The following is a 19,702-nucleotide window of genomic DNA, read 5'->3' on the forward strand; positions in this document are numbered from 1 at the left end:
TCACCCATTCACACAGCTCTGTACTAGATCACCCATTCACACAGCTCTGTACTAGATCATCCATTCACACAGCTCCGTACAAGGTCACCCATTCACACAGCTCCGTACTAGATCGTCCATTCACACAGCTCTGTACAAGGTCACCCATTCACACAGCTCTGTACTAGATCACCCATTCACACAGCTCTGTACTGGATCACCCATTCACACAGCTCTGTACTGGATCACCCATTCACACAGCTCTGTACTGGATCACCCATTCACACAGCTCCGTACTGGATCACCCATTCACACAGCTCTGTACAAGGTCACCCATTCACACAGCTCCGTACTAGATCATCCATTCACACAGCTCTGTACAAGGTCACCCATTCACACAGCTCCGTACTGGATCACCCATTCACACAGCTCTGTACTGGATCACCCATTCACACAGCTCTGTACTAGATCACCCATTCACACAGCTCCGTACTGGATCACCCATTCACACAGCTCTATAGTAGATCTCTACAAAGATAAGTGAACAAATCATTCTAAATGGATTAATCCGAGCTCGATGACATTCAGACACCGATGGACACATCAGAGACGGTGTCTGTCTGTCTGGGAAGGAGCAGTACCACTTTCAGCCACTGATGGCAGCAGAGTATAGTAGCAGTGTGGCATGCTGTTGTATCATGTAATAGGTAAAGGTAGCCATAATGACAAATTAAAGTTCTATACAAGAACAACTGGACTTTATTTATTATACTTTATTATTTTTGTCTTGAACTTTTTTGAACTTGCCATGTCCTGAATGACTGAGACTCTTCAGCAACCATGAAAGAGAAACTCGGTCGGCCGTAGCACCCCACTGTGGTTCTGCTCGGCGCTTGGAGGACGTTAAACCAGCTGCACCGCCCCGCTGAAATGCAGCCGATTTGACCATTAAAGTGCATTTTTTAAGGAATAGTTCAACTGAGACACAGCTTTGCTATAATTTCGAACAAACCAATGTTTTTAAGTGTTATTCTTGTTTAATACTTGCTAAAGTCCACCCGTGCACGCTCCTGCAGCTGCCGTTTGGCAGCGCATTGGTTTCTGGCACAACATTTCCAGGTTGTCAGCGGTGACGCGTAACAAAACGCCACGCGACAGCGGCAACGTTTACTGACGAGCTGAAAAGATTAAACAACGATGTAAACAAATAGAACATTTATTTAAAACAATAATTTTAGGTTCCTTACTGTATCAAATGTTTTTGCATGGCTTTACATTTATACCAAAAATAGAAACACACAGGCGTGCATAACATTCTACAACTTGAATTAGCAGTATTAAGTTAGCTCAGCTGCCTGGATCTTTCTCAACAACATACAAATCTAGGAACAAATCGTTCATCCATCCTGCTGCTTCCTTTTATTTATACTGTAGAGTAGGATGCGTGAGTGCCGTAGTGTTGCCGTCTTCTGACGCATGCGCAACACGCCGTGTTCCGTCAAAAGTTTTTTTGTTTTTTCCGTAGAATGTTAAAGCGTTGGTCATCTTTAGAGAAGCCTGCTCTCTGATCTGTAAAAGAACGCTGTGTTGTGTGAGTTTACTGAGACCCTCTGGTCAGAGCCACAGACTCATGTTGTGTCAGCTCCATTAAAGCTGAAGGAGGCGCCCTCTAGAGGTTGGAGGGTGAAGTGCTTCAGTTGCTGCTCTGTTGCTCTTCATTTATTAACACTGGAAACTGTTAAGAGTTAACAACATATTCTTTTGTTTAAAACATATGGCTGAAACTACATTTGATACCTTCTGCACTGTTTTGCACTACAAGCAAGAAGCCTAATACTTGATTTGTTTATTATTTAAAAACTCTCTGGACCTACTAGTGGAATTTTATTAATTCAAAATATAATGGCAAAAGGACACCCTATGCTTTTTAAAAATTCCTATTGCGAGTTTTATACCAAAAACATATCACGATATATATTGTTATCGCCACCCTTCACAATAAATATCGTGATATGAATTTTATGCCATATCGCACATTCCTACTGTAAATGCAGACGTAAATAAAAACTTCATCCTACCATAGTACATTAACCTTTAACTCAATATAAAATACAGACTTCAGTTATTTTAACCATATTGTTCTAATGTTTGTTATATTTTCAAAACTTAACCCAACATAAAAATATACAGACTTCAGTCTTAACCATATTGATTCATGTTTAGTAAATCTTTAACTAAATTTAAAAACCTGTGCAAACCTGCACAAAAATATCTAAACTATAATTTATAAACATAAACTGTCTCATTTAGAACTGGCTCCAGATGTGTCTCATCTCTTCAACCTGTTAAAAAGACAAATTACATAAAGTTTGCTTCTCCCACTTTATTTTAGTTTCATGGTGGAATTGTGGCACAGCTTAATCACTAAAAGCTATGTGAAGGCTTAACGTGTGTTGTATATAATTTCTATCTTTTCTACCGTGTACCGTTTATATCGCACATTCCTACTAACAATAATAAAAATCTTAATAAATACAAGAACAGTCAGAACCAGAACAATAAGCAGCAACACACTGTTTACAATCTAACTAATCAATTTTTAAGTTTTTGGACAAAAACACCAACTTGTCCACATTTTCTGTCAAAACCTGAGATCTAGTTGCAGTGAATATCTCCAGCGGTGGAGAACAGCTCTCTCTAACAACAGTAGCAGGAATAGAGAGGTAGAGCTTTGATCATGTTGCAGTGTGGCTGGATTTGGTCTCATCACAACCTCTTGGACCTGACGGGTGGGTCAGGTCCCTGGAAGAGTTCACAGTTCACTCATCACACATTCTTAGCTGGAGGTGATCTCTGGTGGATTTCCCTGAAGAAGAAGAAGACTCAGCTGCTATCTCTGTCCCAGACTGCAAATAAAACACAAAGAGGTAAAAAAAAATGAGTTAATAAGATTGTAATTTTAAATTAAAAAAAGTTAATTAGATAATCTAAAAAAGTTAAATCTGGTCCTCTGGACATTCAAAAAAACAAAACAAGGCAAAACAACAAAATAATGTAGAAACGTTTCGTCTCTCATCCTGAGGACTTCCTCAGTCTGAGGTGCTGTTTTCAGCTCAGTCTCTTAAATAGCACCTTCTCAGAGTGGATCAACCAGTTTTGCTGCTGACAACCAAAACCAGTTGATCACATGCTCAAGAAGGACCATCAGCCTAACAATGGATCATTAGCACCTGATGGCTGTTTACTATTCACAGAGGGCTGAGTGATACTAGCAATCACAGCATTGTAAGAGGGGGACAGTTGAACCCGGAGGCCTCCACCCCTGTTTAATGATGGACGATTTCTTTTCACAAAGATGGCCTCCTTTACTCCTCTCTCAAACCATCGTTCCTCTCTGTCCAGGATGTGAACGTCTTCATCCCTGAAAGAGTTAGGGCTGCAACTAACGATTATTTTTTCGATGAATCGGCAAAAAAAAAAAGTTTTAATTTCCACCCCTTTATTCCAAAATTGAACATTTGACTGACAGCAATTCACACAAAAAATATGTTGCTATTTGACTATTCTGTTAGTAAAATATTGAATAATAAAAAATAAGTTGGTCAAATAGTTTAAAAAAAATAAATGTACACAAAAATATATAGAAATGTTTCTTTATACCTGCACAATATGTAGCTACTTTGTAAAATGTGTCCTTGAGGGAAGAGTGTAACCTGGATTAAAAGTGTGGATTATTGTAACCTGGATTAAAAGTGTGGAACGTTGTAACCTGGATTAAAAGTGTGGAACGTTGTAACCTGGATTAAAAGTGTGGATTATTGTAACCTGGATTAAAAGTGTGGATCATCTTGGTGAAGCCTTCGTCTTCAACCATCGACAGAGGCCTCATGTCAGTGACGATCATTTAAGGATGTTTTCAGCTAGGGATGGGGCCGATCCAATCCAGTATCAGTATCGGCCTCTGATACCAGCATAATTTATGTATCAGATTTTCCGATCCACCTGCCAATATTTCCGATCCATGATGCATGTTGGCTTCAAACTATGGAATGGATTTCCTGAACGGCGGCGTGTCTCATGAGCCCAGAGTAATAAGACCCGCCTCACATTCAGGAAATCCAGTTCATAGTTTGCAGCAGCTACAACGTGAGGACTGAGTTAGCAGCACTGTGGCTAACAGCTAACAAACTTTTCATCTAAACATGTCGCTGTGTGGAAGTATTTTACACTAAACACCACAAAACAAGACAGCAACATGCACTGTCTGCAGAGCCATAGCGCCTCATTAAATCGCGGTAAAGTTAGTTTTACTTTGGACATTCGAGCTCCGTGACTTCAGCGGGGCGTTGCTCTTTGCTCAACCCACAACAGGCGACTCGACCCCGGTCAGCTGCGTCCAATCTGCCCCGCTCAGTCTGCCCGTCTCTGAGGAGGGACAGACTGAGCGGGACAGACTGAGCGGGGCTGACCCAAATCAGGCTGCCTGCTTCGTATTGAACAAGAAGACGACATCGCTGAAACCACGGAGCTCAAATGTTTACAGAGAAGTTGCTAAACTTCATAATTAATGATCAACCACTATCACTTGTAGAAAACGAAGGATTTCACAGTTTGATACTTGCAGTCAAGATATAGTTTACCCTCCAGGAGAGATTTATCAGGACAACAGTAGACAATCATAAAAAACATGATTTGAAAATTATTTATATTAAAAACATAAACAGCTACATTATAAAGTGATGTAAAATACTAAAAACAGGAACACGTCTGTTGGTTTATGCCATGAACTTAGCAGGTGTTTGAAGCCATTTAACATTTAATTTAATTCATTTATTCATTCATTTAAAAGAAACAATAAAAAAACATCAAAAAGAAATCATTGAATGAAAAGAGTGCAGAAAGAAAAAAAAAATTCTTAGATCTGCCCCTTATTTAAATAAATATAAAATAACTTTAAACAATCACTTAAATTAATCACTTTAATATCCACTTTAAAACTAGGAATAAAAAGAAAGATGTTTTGTGTTAGCAGAATTTAATTCTAACTTTAAAACTTATCCAACATTAATAAAACTTACCTCAAGTTGCCTTCTTGGACATGCATGAATATATTTGTACAAATTGTACTTGAGAGGAGATTATTACAGCCTCATATAAAATCAATGATGATCATGATATCAGAATTGGATCGGCATTGGGCAATATTTAGATCTAGGTATCAGATCGGAAGTTTAAAGTGGATCGGTGCATCCCTATTTTCAGTGAAGACAGCTGCTGCTGTGGTGTCCATGATGTCTGTCCATCATGAAGTGTTGTTGTTTGTTGTTGTTTTCTGGAATGAGACAGTAAATATGTATTATAGCATAATTTACAGCAACTCAAGAAATGCCTTGTTTCACTTACAGTGTTAGGTTCAGACAAAAGTAGCTAAAAGAGCAATTACACACACACACACACACACACACACACACACACACACACACACACATATATAATACTTAATTACACACATTTGAGTAGATGTAATAAATTACTTTAATTCCTGATTAAATGCAATTCATCCTGCCATACCTGCAGTGTCTTCAGCCTTTGCCAGCAAATTAAAAGTTGAAGCTTAATCATTAAATTATCATCTTTGTGTTAAATTTATTTATAAATCACATTTAAACACTGCTTGTACCAATTAAATTAAATAAAAAGTAACACACGTTCTCTATCACCGTCATTAATCAGATAAACAAACAAACAAACAAACAAACAAACAGCTTCATCTTCAGACAGACTGACGTTACGTTTTCTCTCTTGAAACAGAACAAAGTGTTAAATTGTAGAGACTCACCTGCAACACATGAAGAGTTGTATCAGCTGCAGCTCCTTCCTCCTCCTCGTGACTCCGACATGTTTATGTTTATCTCCGTGGTTCTCTCGTGTCGTGATTTTCAAAGCTGCATGTTTCTCATTTTTTATCTTTGTGAAGTTCTCCCACACTTTGGAGGACTTGGGTCGAACAGTTTTCTCTGCATCGGTCATTTGTAAAATTTACTTAATTTCCTTTCAAAACACGCCTCTGCTCTGTTCAATTCGTGTTGCAGGTTTTTGTTTTTTCAAACTTTATTCAGTCAGTCAGCACTGACAATGAACTGCTCGTGAACAAAACGAAACGACTCCACAGCGCCGTGAAAGATGCATAATCGCGTGACACAACGAATCAATAATGAAATTCGTTGCCAACGCTTTTAATCATCGATTTTATCGATTTGTTGTTGCAGCCCTAGAAAGAGTGACCTCTGACCTGGAGATGAGTGTAGACCTCAGAGTCCTGGCCTGATGATGTTGATCTTCTGTGCTGGTCCATCCTTTTGGCCAGTGGCTGTTTAGTTTCCCCGATGTAAGACTGATCACCCTCCTGACACTGAACAGCATACACAACATTACTCTGTTTGTGCCGGGGGACTGGATCTTTGGGATGAACCAGTCTTTAATGTATTTTGGGGTTTAAAAGCCACTGGGACGTTATGTTTAGAAAATAAACGTCTCAGTTTCTCTGATACTCATCATATGGAATGACCACTGGTCTGGGTCTGGGTTCCTCCTTTTCACCTGATGGCTGACTGGAGTCCTGTTTGGGTTTCTTCTCTGCTTTCAGGAAGGCCCAGTTAGGATATCCACATTGCTCTAGAGCCTGTCTTGTGTAGGATTTCTCCTTCTGCCTGGCTCCTGAGCTAGTGGGGACTCTGTCTGCTCTGTGGTACAGAGTCCTGATGACTCCTAACTTGTGCTCCAAAGGGTGATGGGAGTCAAACTGCAAATACTGGTCTGTGTGGGTGGGTTTGTGGTACACCTCAGTTTGCAAATGTCCTCTATCAGAGACTGAGACCTCACAGTCCAAGAAAGCCAACCTGCCATTTTTTACATCTTCTTGTGTGAACTTGATGTATTTATCCACAGAGTTGATGTAGTCAGTAAAATGTTGGACTTCCTGAGATTTAATTTTAACCCAGGTGTCGTCAACATACCTGAACCAATGACTTGGTGAAGTCCCTGAAAAGGACGTCAAGGCTCTCTTTTCTACCTCCTCCATGTACAGGTTGGCAACAATAGGAGAAACTGGAGACCCCATAGCACACCCATGTTTCTGCCTATAATATTGCTCCCCATATGTGAAGTAGGTTGACTGCAGGCACAGTTTCAAGAGTTGACACAGTTGTTCTGTGGAAAGCATGGTCCTGCTGCTCAGAGTGGTGTCTGATTTTAATTTTAAACTGACCACCTCTACTGCATCATCAACAGGAATGCATGTAAAGAGTGATGTGACATCAAAAGAGACCATTGTTTCATCAGTCTCCATGATCACATCCCTCACCTTATCCACAAAGTCCATGGTGTTCTGTATGTGGTGTTCTGAGCTGCCAACTAAAGGGATGAGTACAGACGCCAGATATTTGGAAACATTGTAGGTGACAGAGTTAATCATGCTAACAATAGGTCTTAAAGGTACACCTTGTTTGTGGATTTTAGGTAAACCATACAGACTAGGTGTGGCCTCCCCTGGGTACAGTCTATGGTACAGAATACGGTCAGTAGCCTTGTCCTGCTCCAAATTTTTCAGGCAATCTATTAGGGGTGCGAATGTCTGTGTCTGTCGATCCGAGTCAATTCTGATTTTTGTTGTCACAGTACAATTTTTAAAATCGATTTTTTTTATTCAGAAACTATTTTTCTATTGAAATGGTTATAAATTTTGTTTCAGTTATGTAACTGACAAGCTGAAAAGAATAAACAACAATGTAAACAAATACAACATTAAGTTAAAACAATAATTTTATGTTCTTTACTGTATCAAATCTTTTTGATTCATTTTATATTTATACAAAAATAGGAAAACGTATACGAGTGCATAAAATTCTCTAACCTAAATTACCAGTATTAGGTTAGCTTAGCTGCCTGATTCCCCCTCCACCCCCACCCCTGGCCCAAATTATATAAATAAATAAATAAATCTACAAAAAAAAAAATTCATCCATCATCTTTATCCACTTCTTCCTTTTCGAGTCACTGGTATCACTGGTGCCCATATCAGCCATCACTGTGTGGGGGACACCTGGACAGGTCTCCAGTCCATCACAGACAAATAATTCAAAATATATAAATATAAAAGTAAACAGACTTCATCCTACCATAGTACATTAAACTTTAACTCAACATGAAATACAGACTTCAGTCATTTTTAACCATATTGTTCTAACATTTGTTATATTTTCAAAACTTAACCTAACATGAAATATACAGACTTCAGTCTTAACCATATTGATTCATGTTTAGTAAATCTTTAACTAAATTTAAAAACCTGTGAAAACCTGCACAAAAACATCTGAACTATAATTTATAAACATAAACTGTCTCATTTAGAACTGGCTCCAGATGTGTCTCTTCAACCTGTTCAAAATATAAATTACATAAAGTTTCTTGAACAACTTGTCTGTAAGTTTTAGTTTAATATGAGAAATAACAGTTTCCTTTGAGCTGCAGCTGCATCAGAGCTTCTCCCATTCGTTGCTTCATGGTGAAGTTGTGGAGCTGCTTTATCGCAAAAAAAATAAATAAAAACAAACTACATGGAGGAATAACGTACATTGAATCCATCGTATTAAAAATAAACCTGAACGCCTCACCTTCACTGAGCTGTCTGATCATAAATTTGTGGTGCAGCAGGAGATGGAGAGGGAACTCTACCCAGCCTTTGGAGAAGCCTGGAAGTTTGTTGCAGAGTTCACTGGTCGGCTGCTTCACATACTGTACCTACGGCTGAGTACCTTTCTAAAAAAAAATCAGTATCTGTACCGGTGTCAGTACCTTCACTTCGGTGTCGGTTCCTGGACGGTTCTTTTTTCGGTACCAATTGTGTAATTATTAATTCTAACGAATAAAATTACGTTACACATTACAGTACAAATTGTGAGTTTTATTTTTTAACTTTGGTATTTTTCCATTCCAAGCAGTTTTCTTACATAAAAACAAACAAATAATTTCCAGTTCAAAGACCAGTTACAAACCAGTGACACGTCAGTGTCTAATGTTCACTGCTTCACACTGAGGACCTTTTCACTTCACAGTTTTTTTTCAGAAACATCAACATGTCTGTTTTCTCTGGACACAAACAAGCTGCTCCTGGCTGATGGTGTCTCCAGCAGTAGAACATGTTCACTCTGAGGGTGTGGATGATGCTTGTTGCACACACAGATACCTGGTTGTCAGTTTGACATATTGTCCCTCACATCCCACCAGCAGGTCACTGGATTCACTGAGGTTAGGGTTGATGCAGACTTCTGCACCTCTGTGTCTCTGCCTGAATCTTCCCTGTGGTTCTCTGGGGTTCAGGGCTCTGATCATCTCCCTAATTGACATGAGAACAAAACATCAACAACAACATGGTTGTGTTATTATTACTCAAAAAACATTATCTAGGCTGAGAGATAAAAGTTTAACTGGTCAACTTCCTTTAAAGTTAACTTACCTCCACCATGCAGCCTCCACTGTAGTTAGAAGCAGCAAACTTTTAACAACAAAGTTTGTGACTGTCCTGTGGCCCCCACCTCACTTTTCTGTCTGTCCTCACATCAGGGTCAGAACCTCCTGTGAAGAGAACATGAACAAACAGTGAACATTAGTGAACTGTTTAAGCAGCTGACTGGATGGATGAGCAGTTTTACAAGCTAAGATTTATGTTACTGTCAATCTTTAGTTAGCTTCTGAGTTTTTTAGCTAGCCACGTAGATAAAATAAATTTACACAGCAATATCTTAAAGTTAGCGTTACATGGATCATAATTTATTTCACCGCGATGTACGTGTTAAGTTGCAGTTACGCTAACAAACGTAACTCACCAGCTGAAACACACAGAGCCGTCCTCGGAGTTCTTTGATGAAGAATCCGGTCGTGGCGATAATGAATCAGGACGTTCAGGCTCTACTCACAGGCTGACTAACGCTGAGAGGAGGATGAGGAGGGTGAGGAGGAGGGGCCGGCTGCTGTCCTCCTTTCTCCTAGCAGAAAAACACGGATCAACTTTCTGCAGTGCGTGTTGTCGAAGCCGTTCGACAACACGCACTGCACACGTGAACCCATCTGTGGGCGTCACCAGCACCATAGACATAATTATACATAGAATAGGTGCGGCAGCTCTATACAGCTCTGGGTGTAAACATGTAGTCTGTTTATCATATGTCTGGTGTTTTACCTGCCTGCATGCTGAAACCACGTGACACGTTACAGCCAATACTGAAACTTGACACCGAAAGAAGAGTGACGCTTCAATACATACACCGACAGGTGCAGTTCGGTCGGTGCCATAAAAGAACCTCAGTTCGGTACTCAGCCCTACGATTGGCTGCTTTTTCTCTTGCAGGAAATTCAACTTGCAAGGGATAACTTCAATTCAATTCAGTTTATTTATATAGCGCCAAATCACAACAAAGTTGTCTCAGGGCACTTTACAGGAACATTCACATAAAGGCCAATTAGTAAAGTTCTCTGTCTAAGGAATCCAGCAGACAAGTTGAATCTTGGCTTCTTTGCAGTCTCCCATCCTGAGCAAGCACAGTGGAGACAGTGGAAAGAAAAACTCCCTTTTAAAAGAAGAAACCTCCAGCAGAACCAGCTCAGGACAAGAGACCATCTGCTTTGACCAGCTGGTTGAGAGGACAGGAAGGAGAGACAGACGAACTTTAGAGCACAAAGCCATGTGCCACTGTTGAACCTTTCCAGTGAATAAAATTAGGCCTGTCGCGATAAACAATAAATTAATTAATTGCATGATCAATTAAAAGGAGGTCAATAATTTTCATTTATCAGCTGTATCGTTTCTTTGTGTCTCTCTCTTTCTACTGAAGACACTGGATGACAAATGGCTCAACTCCGGTGCTCTTTACTGACCCCTCCATTTCTCTTTAAAATCTGTTTTAATTTCCAAAATCATGTTTTTGTATTGCTAAAAGCAGATAAGCTGAGAATTTAAGCTACAAGCTAAGCTAACAGGCAGACCACGGGAAAAAACCTCCATCTTGTCAAAGCTCCAAAATTCACAGTTGAAACCCGTGCCTTCGTGTAAAAAGTTGTTTTTCTCTGCAAAAAGAAGCTGAGAACTTGTTTACTGATTTTTATTAAAAGCTTTGTGTGAAAAATGCTAAAGAGCTCAAACCACCGAACGTCCGCCATTTTGAGAACCTAAGAAATTAATTAATGTCACTACCCGATCTGTTACGCAAGCACGATCCAAGGGGTGTCAAACTCTAGGCCTCGAGGGCCGGAGTCCTGCAACTTTTAGATGTGTCTCTGATGCCACAAAGCTGAATCATATGACTGAATTAGCTTCTCAGTGCAGTCAAGTTCTCCAAAGTCCTGCTAATCACCTCCTTATTTGATTCAGCTGTGTGGCATCAGAGATGCATCTAAGAGTTGCAGGACTCCGGCCCTCGAGGCCTGGAGTTTGACACCTGTGAATGAGGACTCATTTACAAGAGAGCTCATTTGTGCACGCGCTAAAAGTAATACTTCTGCGTCACATGGATCGCCGTTGTTTATGAATAAGAACTGTCTTAATTTACTATAAAAAGTATGTGCTCTATCTCCGCCGATCTTCATGTTGCTATTTTGTGCCACTCTCATTTCTGTTAAACTCATTGACATATTTACGTCATTGGTTGATGATATGCGATGTATTAGAGCTGACCCCCAGCCTGGGCTGAATGAGAAAACCCTACAAGGTACAGAATGAATTATTTCCATGGCGAAACAGCGCCGCTCAGTGGTGAAGCTGCATATCATTTTAACATGACATAAATATGTCAATGATATGAGTGGCGTAAATTAGTGTCGCGAGCTGTTCGGGCCTCAGGTCTCATCTCGGACCCCAGGCCCACCTCCAGCTCATGAGACTCCCAGCTCGGACTCCCTCAGAAGTAGTAACTCACACTTTCTCAATAAATCAAGGAAACATGAATTCAGTTTGCTAATTGTATTAAATCAAGGCAGGAAAGGTTGCAGTTTACAGTCCTGGCCTCTCTCCGATACAATTTGACGCTCGCTCAAGGACCAGAAGAGGTGGATGACGCATTGTCTTACAAAAATATTGGGCCTAGGCTCCGTCTTCTTCCAGGAGCACAGCCCATCATGTGGCTAAGAGGGGCGGACTAAGTGTGATCTCATTGGATCTTATGTGGTCTGACGTGTCGGGAAGAACAGGTGTAGAAAAGTCTCTCTGCATGTTGTAAATGATAAATGGACTGTGCTTACACAGCGCCTTTCTATCTGATCAAGATGCTCAAAGCTCTTTACAACAATCTGTGCCTCATTTACCTATTCATACAGCTCTATACTAGATCTGTACAAAGATACTCTGAATCTGTAGAGATTAATCAGAGCTTTATCACATTCATACAACGATGGGACATGTACATCAGAGGCAGTGAGGGGTTCAGTGTCTTGTCCCGGGACACTTCGGCATGTGACTGCTGGTGGATTTGAACCCCCAACTCTTGCATTGGAGGACGACTTAATAAAGAAATGACAAATAAATAAACTATTCCTTGACGGATATTGAATCCCTGGGAGACTCATTTTTTAGAGTTGCTGGCCGTGTTTAAACCGGTCAGAACCAGGTCATAATCTTACTACAATCCATCTCTGAGCAGATCAATACCCAGGGTCACGGTCTAGATAAGATATTTCTATCATTAGCAACGTGAAGATTGGCAGAGATAGAGCACGTACTTTTGTAAGTAAATTAAGACGGTTCTTATTCATAAACACAATTATAACATTGTCTAGGAAAATTAATCAACTTATAGAAAGAGATATTTTAACTAATATTAATAAATGGTATGTTTCGTAACTATATCTTATTAATATCAACTAATTATTTCCAGTATTTATTTATTTTTTTAATCCAGCATATTTAAAGGCGATCCGTGCGACCCGGAAGTATTACTTTTAGCGCATGCGCAAATGAGCTATAGTTTGGATCGTGCTTCCGTAACAGATCATGCAGTGACGAGAGACAGCCCATGTCATGTCAAGGGGCCTCCCTCCCATTTTTCTTAAAGAAACAACACAGCTCGCTCCCTCACTATCCATCCTTTGGTTCAAACAGTCTTATACTGCCATCCGGTGGTCACAAACATGTACTACACGCAAAACAATTTTAACCAACATTTCTTCTTAAATTTGACAATAACTGCTAATTATTGTCAAATTTCAAACAATATTCTCATTTATCGCAATAATTTCTGAGACAATTAAACGCCCAGTAAAATTTATCGTGACAGGCCCAATACTACTTTGATAATTTTTATTTAAAAAAAATGTCTTTGTTTTAGCAGAAGCAATTTAATATTAAAAAAAAGGTTGTTCAGTCGTAAGCAAAGTTGCCTCACAGTAAGGCTGTAACCTTCCTGTAGACTGTTTGCTTGTTGCATTCTGTTTCCTCCCTCAGACTAAAAACACGTGTGCTAGTGTAGTTGGTAACTAAATTGTCACTATATGTGACTGAGGAGTTGGGTAATTGTCTTGTTTGTTTCGGTGAGGCTGTGATGGACTGGCGACATGTCCAGGGTGTACCCCACCTCTCGCCCAATGAGATTACCAGCTCTCTGCAAATCAAAAACCAAAAGCAGGTAAAGAAAATGGATGGATCAATGGACAAAACAAACGGATAAACTTCTAGACCAGTTTTCTTATGAATTTGTTAATGCATAAGGTAATTCATTTTAGGTTTCATCATAAGTTAGTTATTGGTGGTGCCAGGATTTTTCATATTTAGAAAAAAAAAAGTCACTTGTTTGTAATGGTTGAATATTTAAATGTGAATCATTTTCCCTTGATGTGTTGTTGCTGCTGTGTTAAATTATTGCATCCTGTTTTTTAAATCTAAATCAGCCTCTCTTTCCTCTTGATTTTCTCTTTGTAATTTGACTTGCAGTGAACTCAGAGGTTGTAGCTGTGTCTTTGAAGGGACAGGCTCATTTCTGGAACAAGTTTGAGGAAAAAAAAAAACATTTTTAAAGGGTCAGTTCAAGCCCATTTCAAAGAAAAAACGAGTGTTGAAAAAGTGTTGGGAGATTTAATCATAAAATGTGTTGCCATGGCAACGAGTAGGTTGTGCCGTGGAAGATTTTCCTCGGGGGTTACCTGAGCTACCTGTACAGCTGTCTGGTAAAACTAGCGGTATAACTTAATTAGTGATGCTGCCTTCACCTAATTGCATTTTAATTGCCTTTTGTTTGTGTTGCCAGGTGGTTTCCTTAGTGATGGAAGGGGAGTCGAAATTAAACCCTGTTATGATAGAAGAGGCAGGAGAGAGGGAGGAGCCAATGGATGCCACTCCTTCCCCCCAGCAACAAACCCCGACCACTGCTGAAGAGTCTGGGGAGACTGGTTCCATGGTAACAGAAGATGAAGCCACAAAGGAGCATGGCACAGAGGACGACGACGATGATGATGTGGTTCTTGTCGAGGAGGAAGCTCCTGAGCATTTTACTGCAACTTCCACCCAAGACATAACCAGCACAGAAGGCTTGAAGCAATCTGACACCATCACTGCTGTCGCCACAGATGCTGCTGCCATGGCAACGATGGCCACAGCATTGACCCCTAATTCTCCTCTGTCTTCCAGCCTATCCATGGTGGCAGCATCTCAGAAGCCTGCAACCACAGCACCTGAGCCTATTGTCATTGATGACGAGGAAGAGGCTGAACATAAAGAAACTTCTTTCTGTCCTGTGCCACTTGGAGCCCTCTCTGCACCCCACTCACCAAGTGCACTGAGCAGCACTGAGGCAGACTCAGAGATCAGGATCGCCAGTGTTACCACACTGGGCCCCAGCAGCCAGAAGAACTCACTTTCTGCATCAAATACACCAACGCATTCAGTTGATGATCAGGTTGACATGAACCTGATGATCACCTCTGTGACATCTCTGCAGGGAGGAGTTGCAGATGTTCTATCGGTAAGGTTGGCTTCCCTAAATCAGCCTTAGTGAAAGCAGGTGTTTTCTTTAGCACATTCATGATGGACAAAGGGAATCTTAAAACTGTAACCATAAGGGCTTCTGTGTCTAGGCAGGTGAAGACCATCCAGAGGAAAATGGTCTGCAGATCAGCAGTGCCTTTAGCTTGAATCTCGACACCCCATCTGCTCGACCAACCACCTCCTTTAACCCAGGTCGTGGCTCAGACTCCATCAGCCATCTGGTTCAGAATGGAGACATGGGGACGCACAACAGAACAGGTAAATGATGAATCAAGATGGAATTTAACATTACCTTTCAGGTAAAATGGTCGTACAAAAAAAGAGAGACACCACTGTTTAACTGGAAAGGGATCAAATTCACAAAAGTCAAGAATTCAGTTCAACTCAATAATTCAAGCCTCTTCTTTTAGCATCATGTGAAACTAGGAACAAGATCCGGGAACTCTCTCCTTTTGACCCGTTCTGTTCCGGCAACTCTTTGATCGGATCCGTTAACTCCGCCCCTAAAAGTCCAAAGTCAAAGGGAGGACAGAGAGACAGATGGTCTTATGCAGAGACTCTGCGCAGAGTCTTTCTCTCCTCCTCTCCAAATATTGTCCCTACTCAGACAGCGGTGCTGTGCACTGGAAACCCCCCCCCCCCCCTCTCCTCTCAGACCCCCGCAACAGAAACAATCATTGATTCAGTAGAATAAATTCCCTGCTGACAGTGCACGTTACGCACAGCATCTCCAGACAGCTCTAGCGTGCGCACATCAGCAGATGTATGAAGTCCTGCTACATTTCAGACATAATAAATAAAAAAAAAGCTTACTGTAAAAATGTAATTAAAAATAGAAAGAGAGAAATGTTTGATGTTATTCACTTTATGTCATGTTATGCTAAAAACAAGTCCAGACAAAAGGTTGGCACTACTAATCTTTTTCACCGTTTAAAACGGCGCCATAAGTGGGGTATTAAGCATGTGTGAAGCTGCAGCTGCTGGTCCGAGTGTGTTTTCAGCCTCCTTCCCTGAAACAAACCACGTTATAAAACATTTAGCTGTGCTGTGCCTTGTGAGAGGAAAAGTGAGAGGTGGCACTGTGACATTAATAAATCAGCAGCTTATCATATCGCTAAAGACAAGTCCTTAGCTGCTAACAAGATGGCTAGCGCTTTAGCCATCTTGTTCCACAGCTGAGACTGGGACCATTGCTCTGATAGTGGCCTTCAGCTCTTCTGAATTGTTGGGTCTGGCATATCACATCTTCCTTTTCACAATACCCCATAGATTTTCTATTGGGTTAAGGTCAGGCGAGTTTGCTGGCCAATTAAGAAGAGGGATACCATTGTTGAATGGGTTTTGTTTCACCATCCTCTCCAGGGTGCAGTTATCTCTATTGCTTGTACACTTTTTTTCTACCACATCTCTTCCTTCCCTTCTCTCTATTAATGTACTTGGACACAGAGCTCTGTGAACAGCCAGCCTCTTTTAGCAATGACATTTTTTGTCTTGTCCTCCTTGTGCAGGTGTCAATGATCGTCTTTTGGACAACTGTCCAGTCAGCAGTCTTCCCCATGATTGTGTAGCTACAGAACTAGACTGAGACCATTTAAAGGACTTTGCAGGTGTTCAGAGTTAATCAACTGATTAGAGTGTGGCACCAGGTGTCTTCAATATTGAACCTTTTCACAATTTTCAAATTTTCTGAGATACAAAATTTGTGGTTTTCATTAGTTGTCAGTTATAATCATCAACATTAAAAGAAATAAACATTTGAAATACATCAGTCTGTGTGTAATGAATGGATATAATACATCACAGTACAGCACATTGGTTGGCCTTGTCACTGTTTTAAGTACTCTAAATAAAATGGTATGGTATGGTAATATACAAGTTTCACTTTTTGAATGGAATTACTGAAATAAATCAACTTTTTCATGATATTCTAAATTTATGACCAGCACCTGTAAATCCTAACATTCTTACATGTTGGGATGTATAGAAAATTAGTAAATCGGGGTAATTTTTCTTTGATGCTCACGTAGTTGTTGTGATATGTTGTATTTAATGATTTCAGACGCATCAGGGTGACATTCACAGGTGGACAGCAGGTAAAGTGCAATAAGATGTGAATTCTTTTAATTGAAAATTGGAAAACCGTGGATTTTCTGCATCACTGAAAAGAGAATTGGTCAATTTCAAGGTCCTCATAATTTATTTCACATAGAAGTGCAAAGATCTACTGCCATGGTAAAAATTTTCAGCATAGTATTGAGCCTAGACCTGCAATAATTTTATTTTCCTGTCTAACGTCACAAGACCTCCAGGTGGTGCTGATAACGTTAGATACTGGTACAATTCCAGTGTGGACTGTTGTTTTGTGTGTTGAATGTGCAGCGTTGTTGCACTAGAGCAGCGCTTCTCACTTATTTTCTGTTACGCCCCCTGCTAGGAAGAAGTAACAACTCTCCACTGCCACTAAATAATATAATTTGTCTATAAAATTGTTATAAGTACACCTCTGCATAGCATTTAATCCTTGTTAACATTAAAGAAAATAAAAAAAGAATATAGATCAGCTTACAACGAAGAATAATTATTAATTGTTTTTTCAGTCTGTAACAGAAACAATTTAAAGTGCATCAATTTGCCTGAAAAAAATCTATCCTTATTTAAACTGTAAACATTTTTGACCATTTGATACTGAAAAATAAAATATAATAAATAAATAATAATACATTCAAATTGATCAGCAACATTTTAAGTCAGGAGTGTTGTATAAAACACTTTGACCTACAAAACAACAATGAATAAAACAATTAGTGCTGGAAAGCAACATTGTGAGCTGTTCCATTAACTCTGTAAGCAGACGTGTAAAGTCCTGCCCTGCTTTTGGGGATTGTGGAAAGGTTTTGAAAATTGATCTTTATTATTATTATGAGGACACGTTCTCATTGGACAAATTTGGTTGCCTGATATTTAATTAGGCTCATGTCGTGTTTATTACATTTCAACCCTTGATCTCCTGTTTGAGTACTCAGATATCAGTGAATAACCAATGTGTGAGCACTACCATGTAATTATGTTGTGAATGCTGGCAGGAAGAAGAGCAATACAGACGTGCAAAGTTTGAAGACCATTAGCCGAACAGCTGATGTTTCAAATGTTTAGTCAACAGTCACTTTGTTTTTGTTCAGTCCACTTCTTTTAGAGGATTTGAACAAGGTTTTAGAGCGTTGTTGCTGGGACTTCTCGTCATTCAGTCACAAATTGGACCAGTAGGTTGAAGATTATTTTTGAGATTTCTTTATCCCCTAGATTCATGGATCTCTCAGTCCGCTTCAGTTCCCCGCAACCAAAAGCATACAGGAGTGGACTCTCCATCACCTGCCACCTCTCTGCCCAAGCCTGCAGGCCAGTCTTCCTCATCCACTTCCTCTTCGGGCTCCCAGTCACAGCCCAGAACAGTGAAGGTATCCACTATGGTCAGGGATGGCCTTTTTAGTTGCAGCAGCTGAGATTTATTTTGTAAAAAAAAAGTCCTAACCGTTTTTGAAAAGAAATGTGCAAACAAAATGGCAGCTGATGTGAAAGATGTAAAGCTGACAAACAGAAGTATTGTTAAAATGTGAATAATATTGACATGGTGACGGTATACGTGTTGTTTGCTATAGATGTTTACTAGAACCATCTTCATTAGTTTGTCAATGGTGAGAAACTTGCAGTAAAATCCTTCTTTGCCAATTTGTAGGTGACGTGTGCTAACTGTAAAAAGCCTCTGAAGAAAGGCCAAACAGCGTACCAGCGTAAAGGCTCCTCACACCTGTTCTGCTCCACTACTTGTCTCTCTGCCTTCTCACACAAACCTGCCCCCAAGAAGAGCTGCACCATGTGCAAAAAGTGAGTCTTACAGTGAAATACTTATTTTATTGTCTATACACACGCTATATAACAGTTTTTCATTGGAACTAATACCATCCTAGCTATTTTAGGTGGGCTGTTTCTTTTATTTTCTTACAGCGTGACCAGCCTGATATGTTGCTTTTAATCTATGATGTATTTGTGTTTTCCAGGGACATCACAAACATTAAGGGTACAATTGTGGCCCAGGTTGACTCTAGTGAATCTTTCCAGGAGTTCTGCACCACTGGTTGTTTAGGTGCATATGAGAATAAGCAAAATCCTCCCAAATCAAACCTGAAAACCAAATGCACTGTCTGTGGCAAGCTTACAGAGGTGAGTCTGTCTCTCACCCTAAAACTACCGTAATTCTCGGGCTACAGAACACACCTGTCTCTTTTTAAGATGCACATATTAAATATAAGATAAATCATAATTTTGCACATAAATAAGACACCCCGGTTATTAAGCCACTGGCATCCACTGTTCATCGTCAGGATCTGTGCCCACCTCCAGCAGTGTGCAGCGTTCTTGTACAAGGATCAGCCACCGGATGGCATCTCATAGAATACAGGTCCTTCTCAAAAAATTAACATATTGTGATAAAGGTCATTATTTTCCATAATGTAATGATAAAAATGAAACTTTCATATATTTCAGATTCACTGCACACCAACTGAAATATTTCAGGTCTTTAAATGTTTTAATACTGATGATTATGGCATACAGCTCATGAAAACCCAAAATGCCTGTCCCAAAAAATTAGCACATCATGAAAAGGTTCTCTAAACAAGCTATTAACCTAACCATCTGAAT

At 40.0% G+C, this 19,702-nt stretch overlaps 1 protein-coding gene across 1 annotated transcript in view; it reads left to right on the plus strand.

The window, feature by feature from the left end:
• Positions 1–19,222, plus strand: part of LOC119419727 (zinc finger MYM-type protein 2) — a gene marked incomplete at its 3' end in the record, with an annotated part of 21,487 nt that extends 2,265 nt beyond the window's left edge. The window contains 5 exon segments of the mRNA XM_037687112.1: positions 14,268–14,981; positions 15,094–15,262; positions 18,305–18,459; positions 18,738–18,886; positions 19,060–19,222. Of these exon segments, the coding sequence (XP_037543040.1) occupies positions 14,283–14,981; positions 15,094–15,262; positions 18,305–18,459; positions 18,738–18,886; positions 19,060–19,222 (1,335 nt within the window).
• Between the last annotated feature and the right edge of the window lie 480 nt (positions 19,223–19,702).

Source organism: Nematolebias whitei, chromosome 13 (genome assembly GCF_014905685.2).
Source record: "Nematolebias whitei isolate Nwh7 chromosome 13, NemWhi1, whole genome shotgun sequence".
NCBI classification, from domain to species: domain Eukaryota; kingdom Metazoa; phylum Chordata; class Actinopteri; order Cyprinodontiformes; family Rivulidae; genus Nematolebias; species Nematolebias whitei.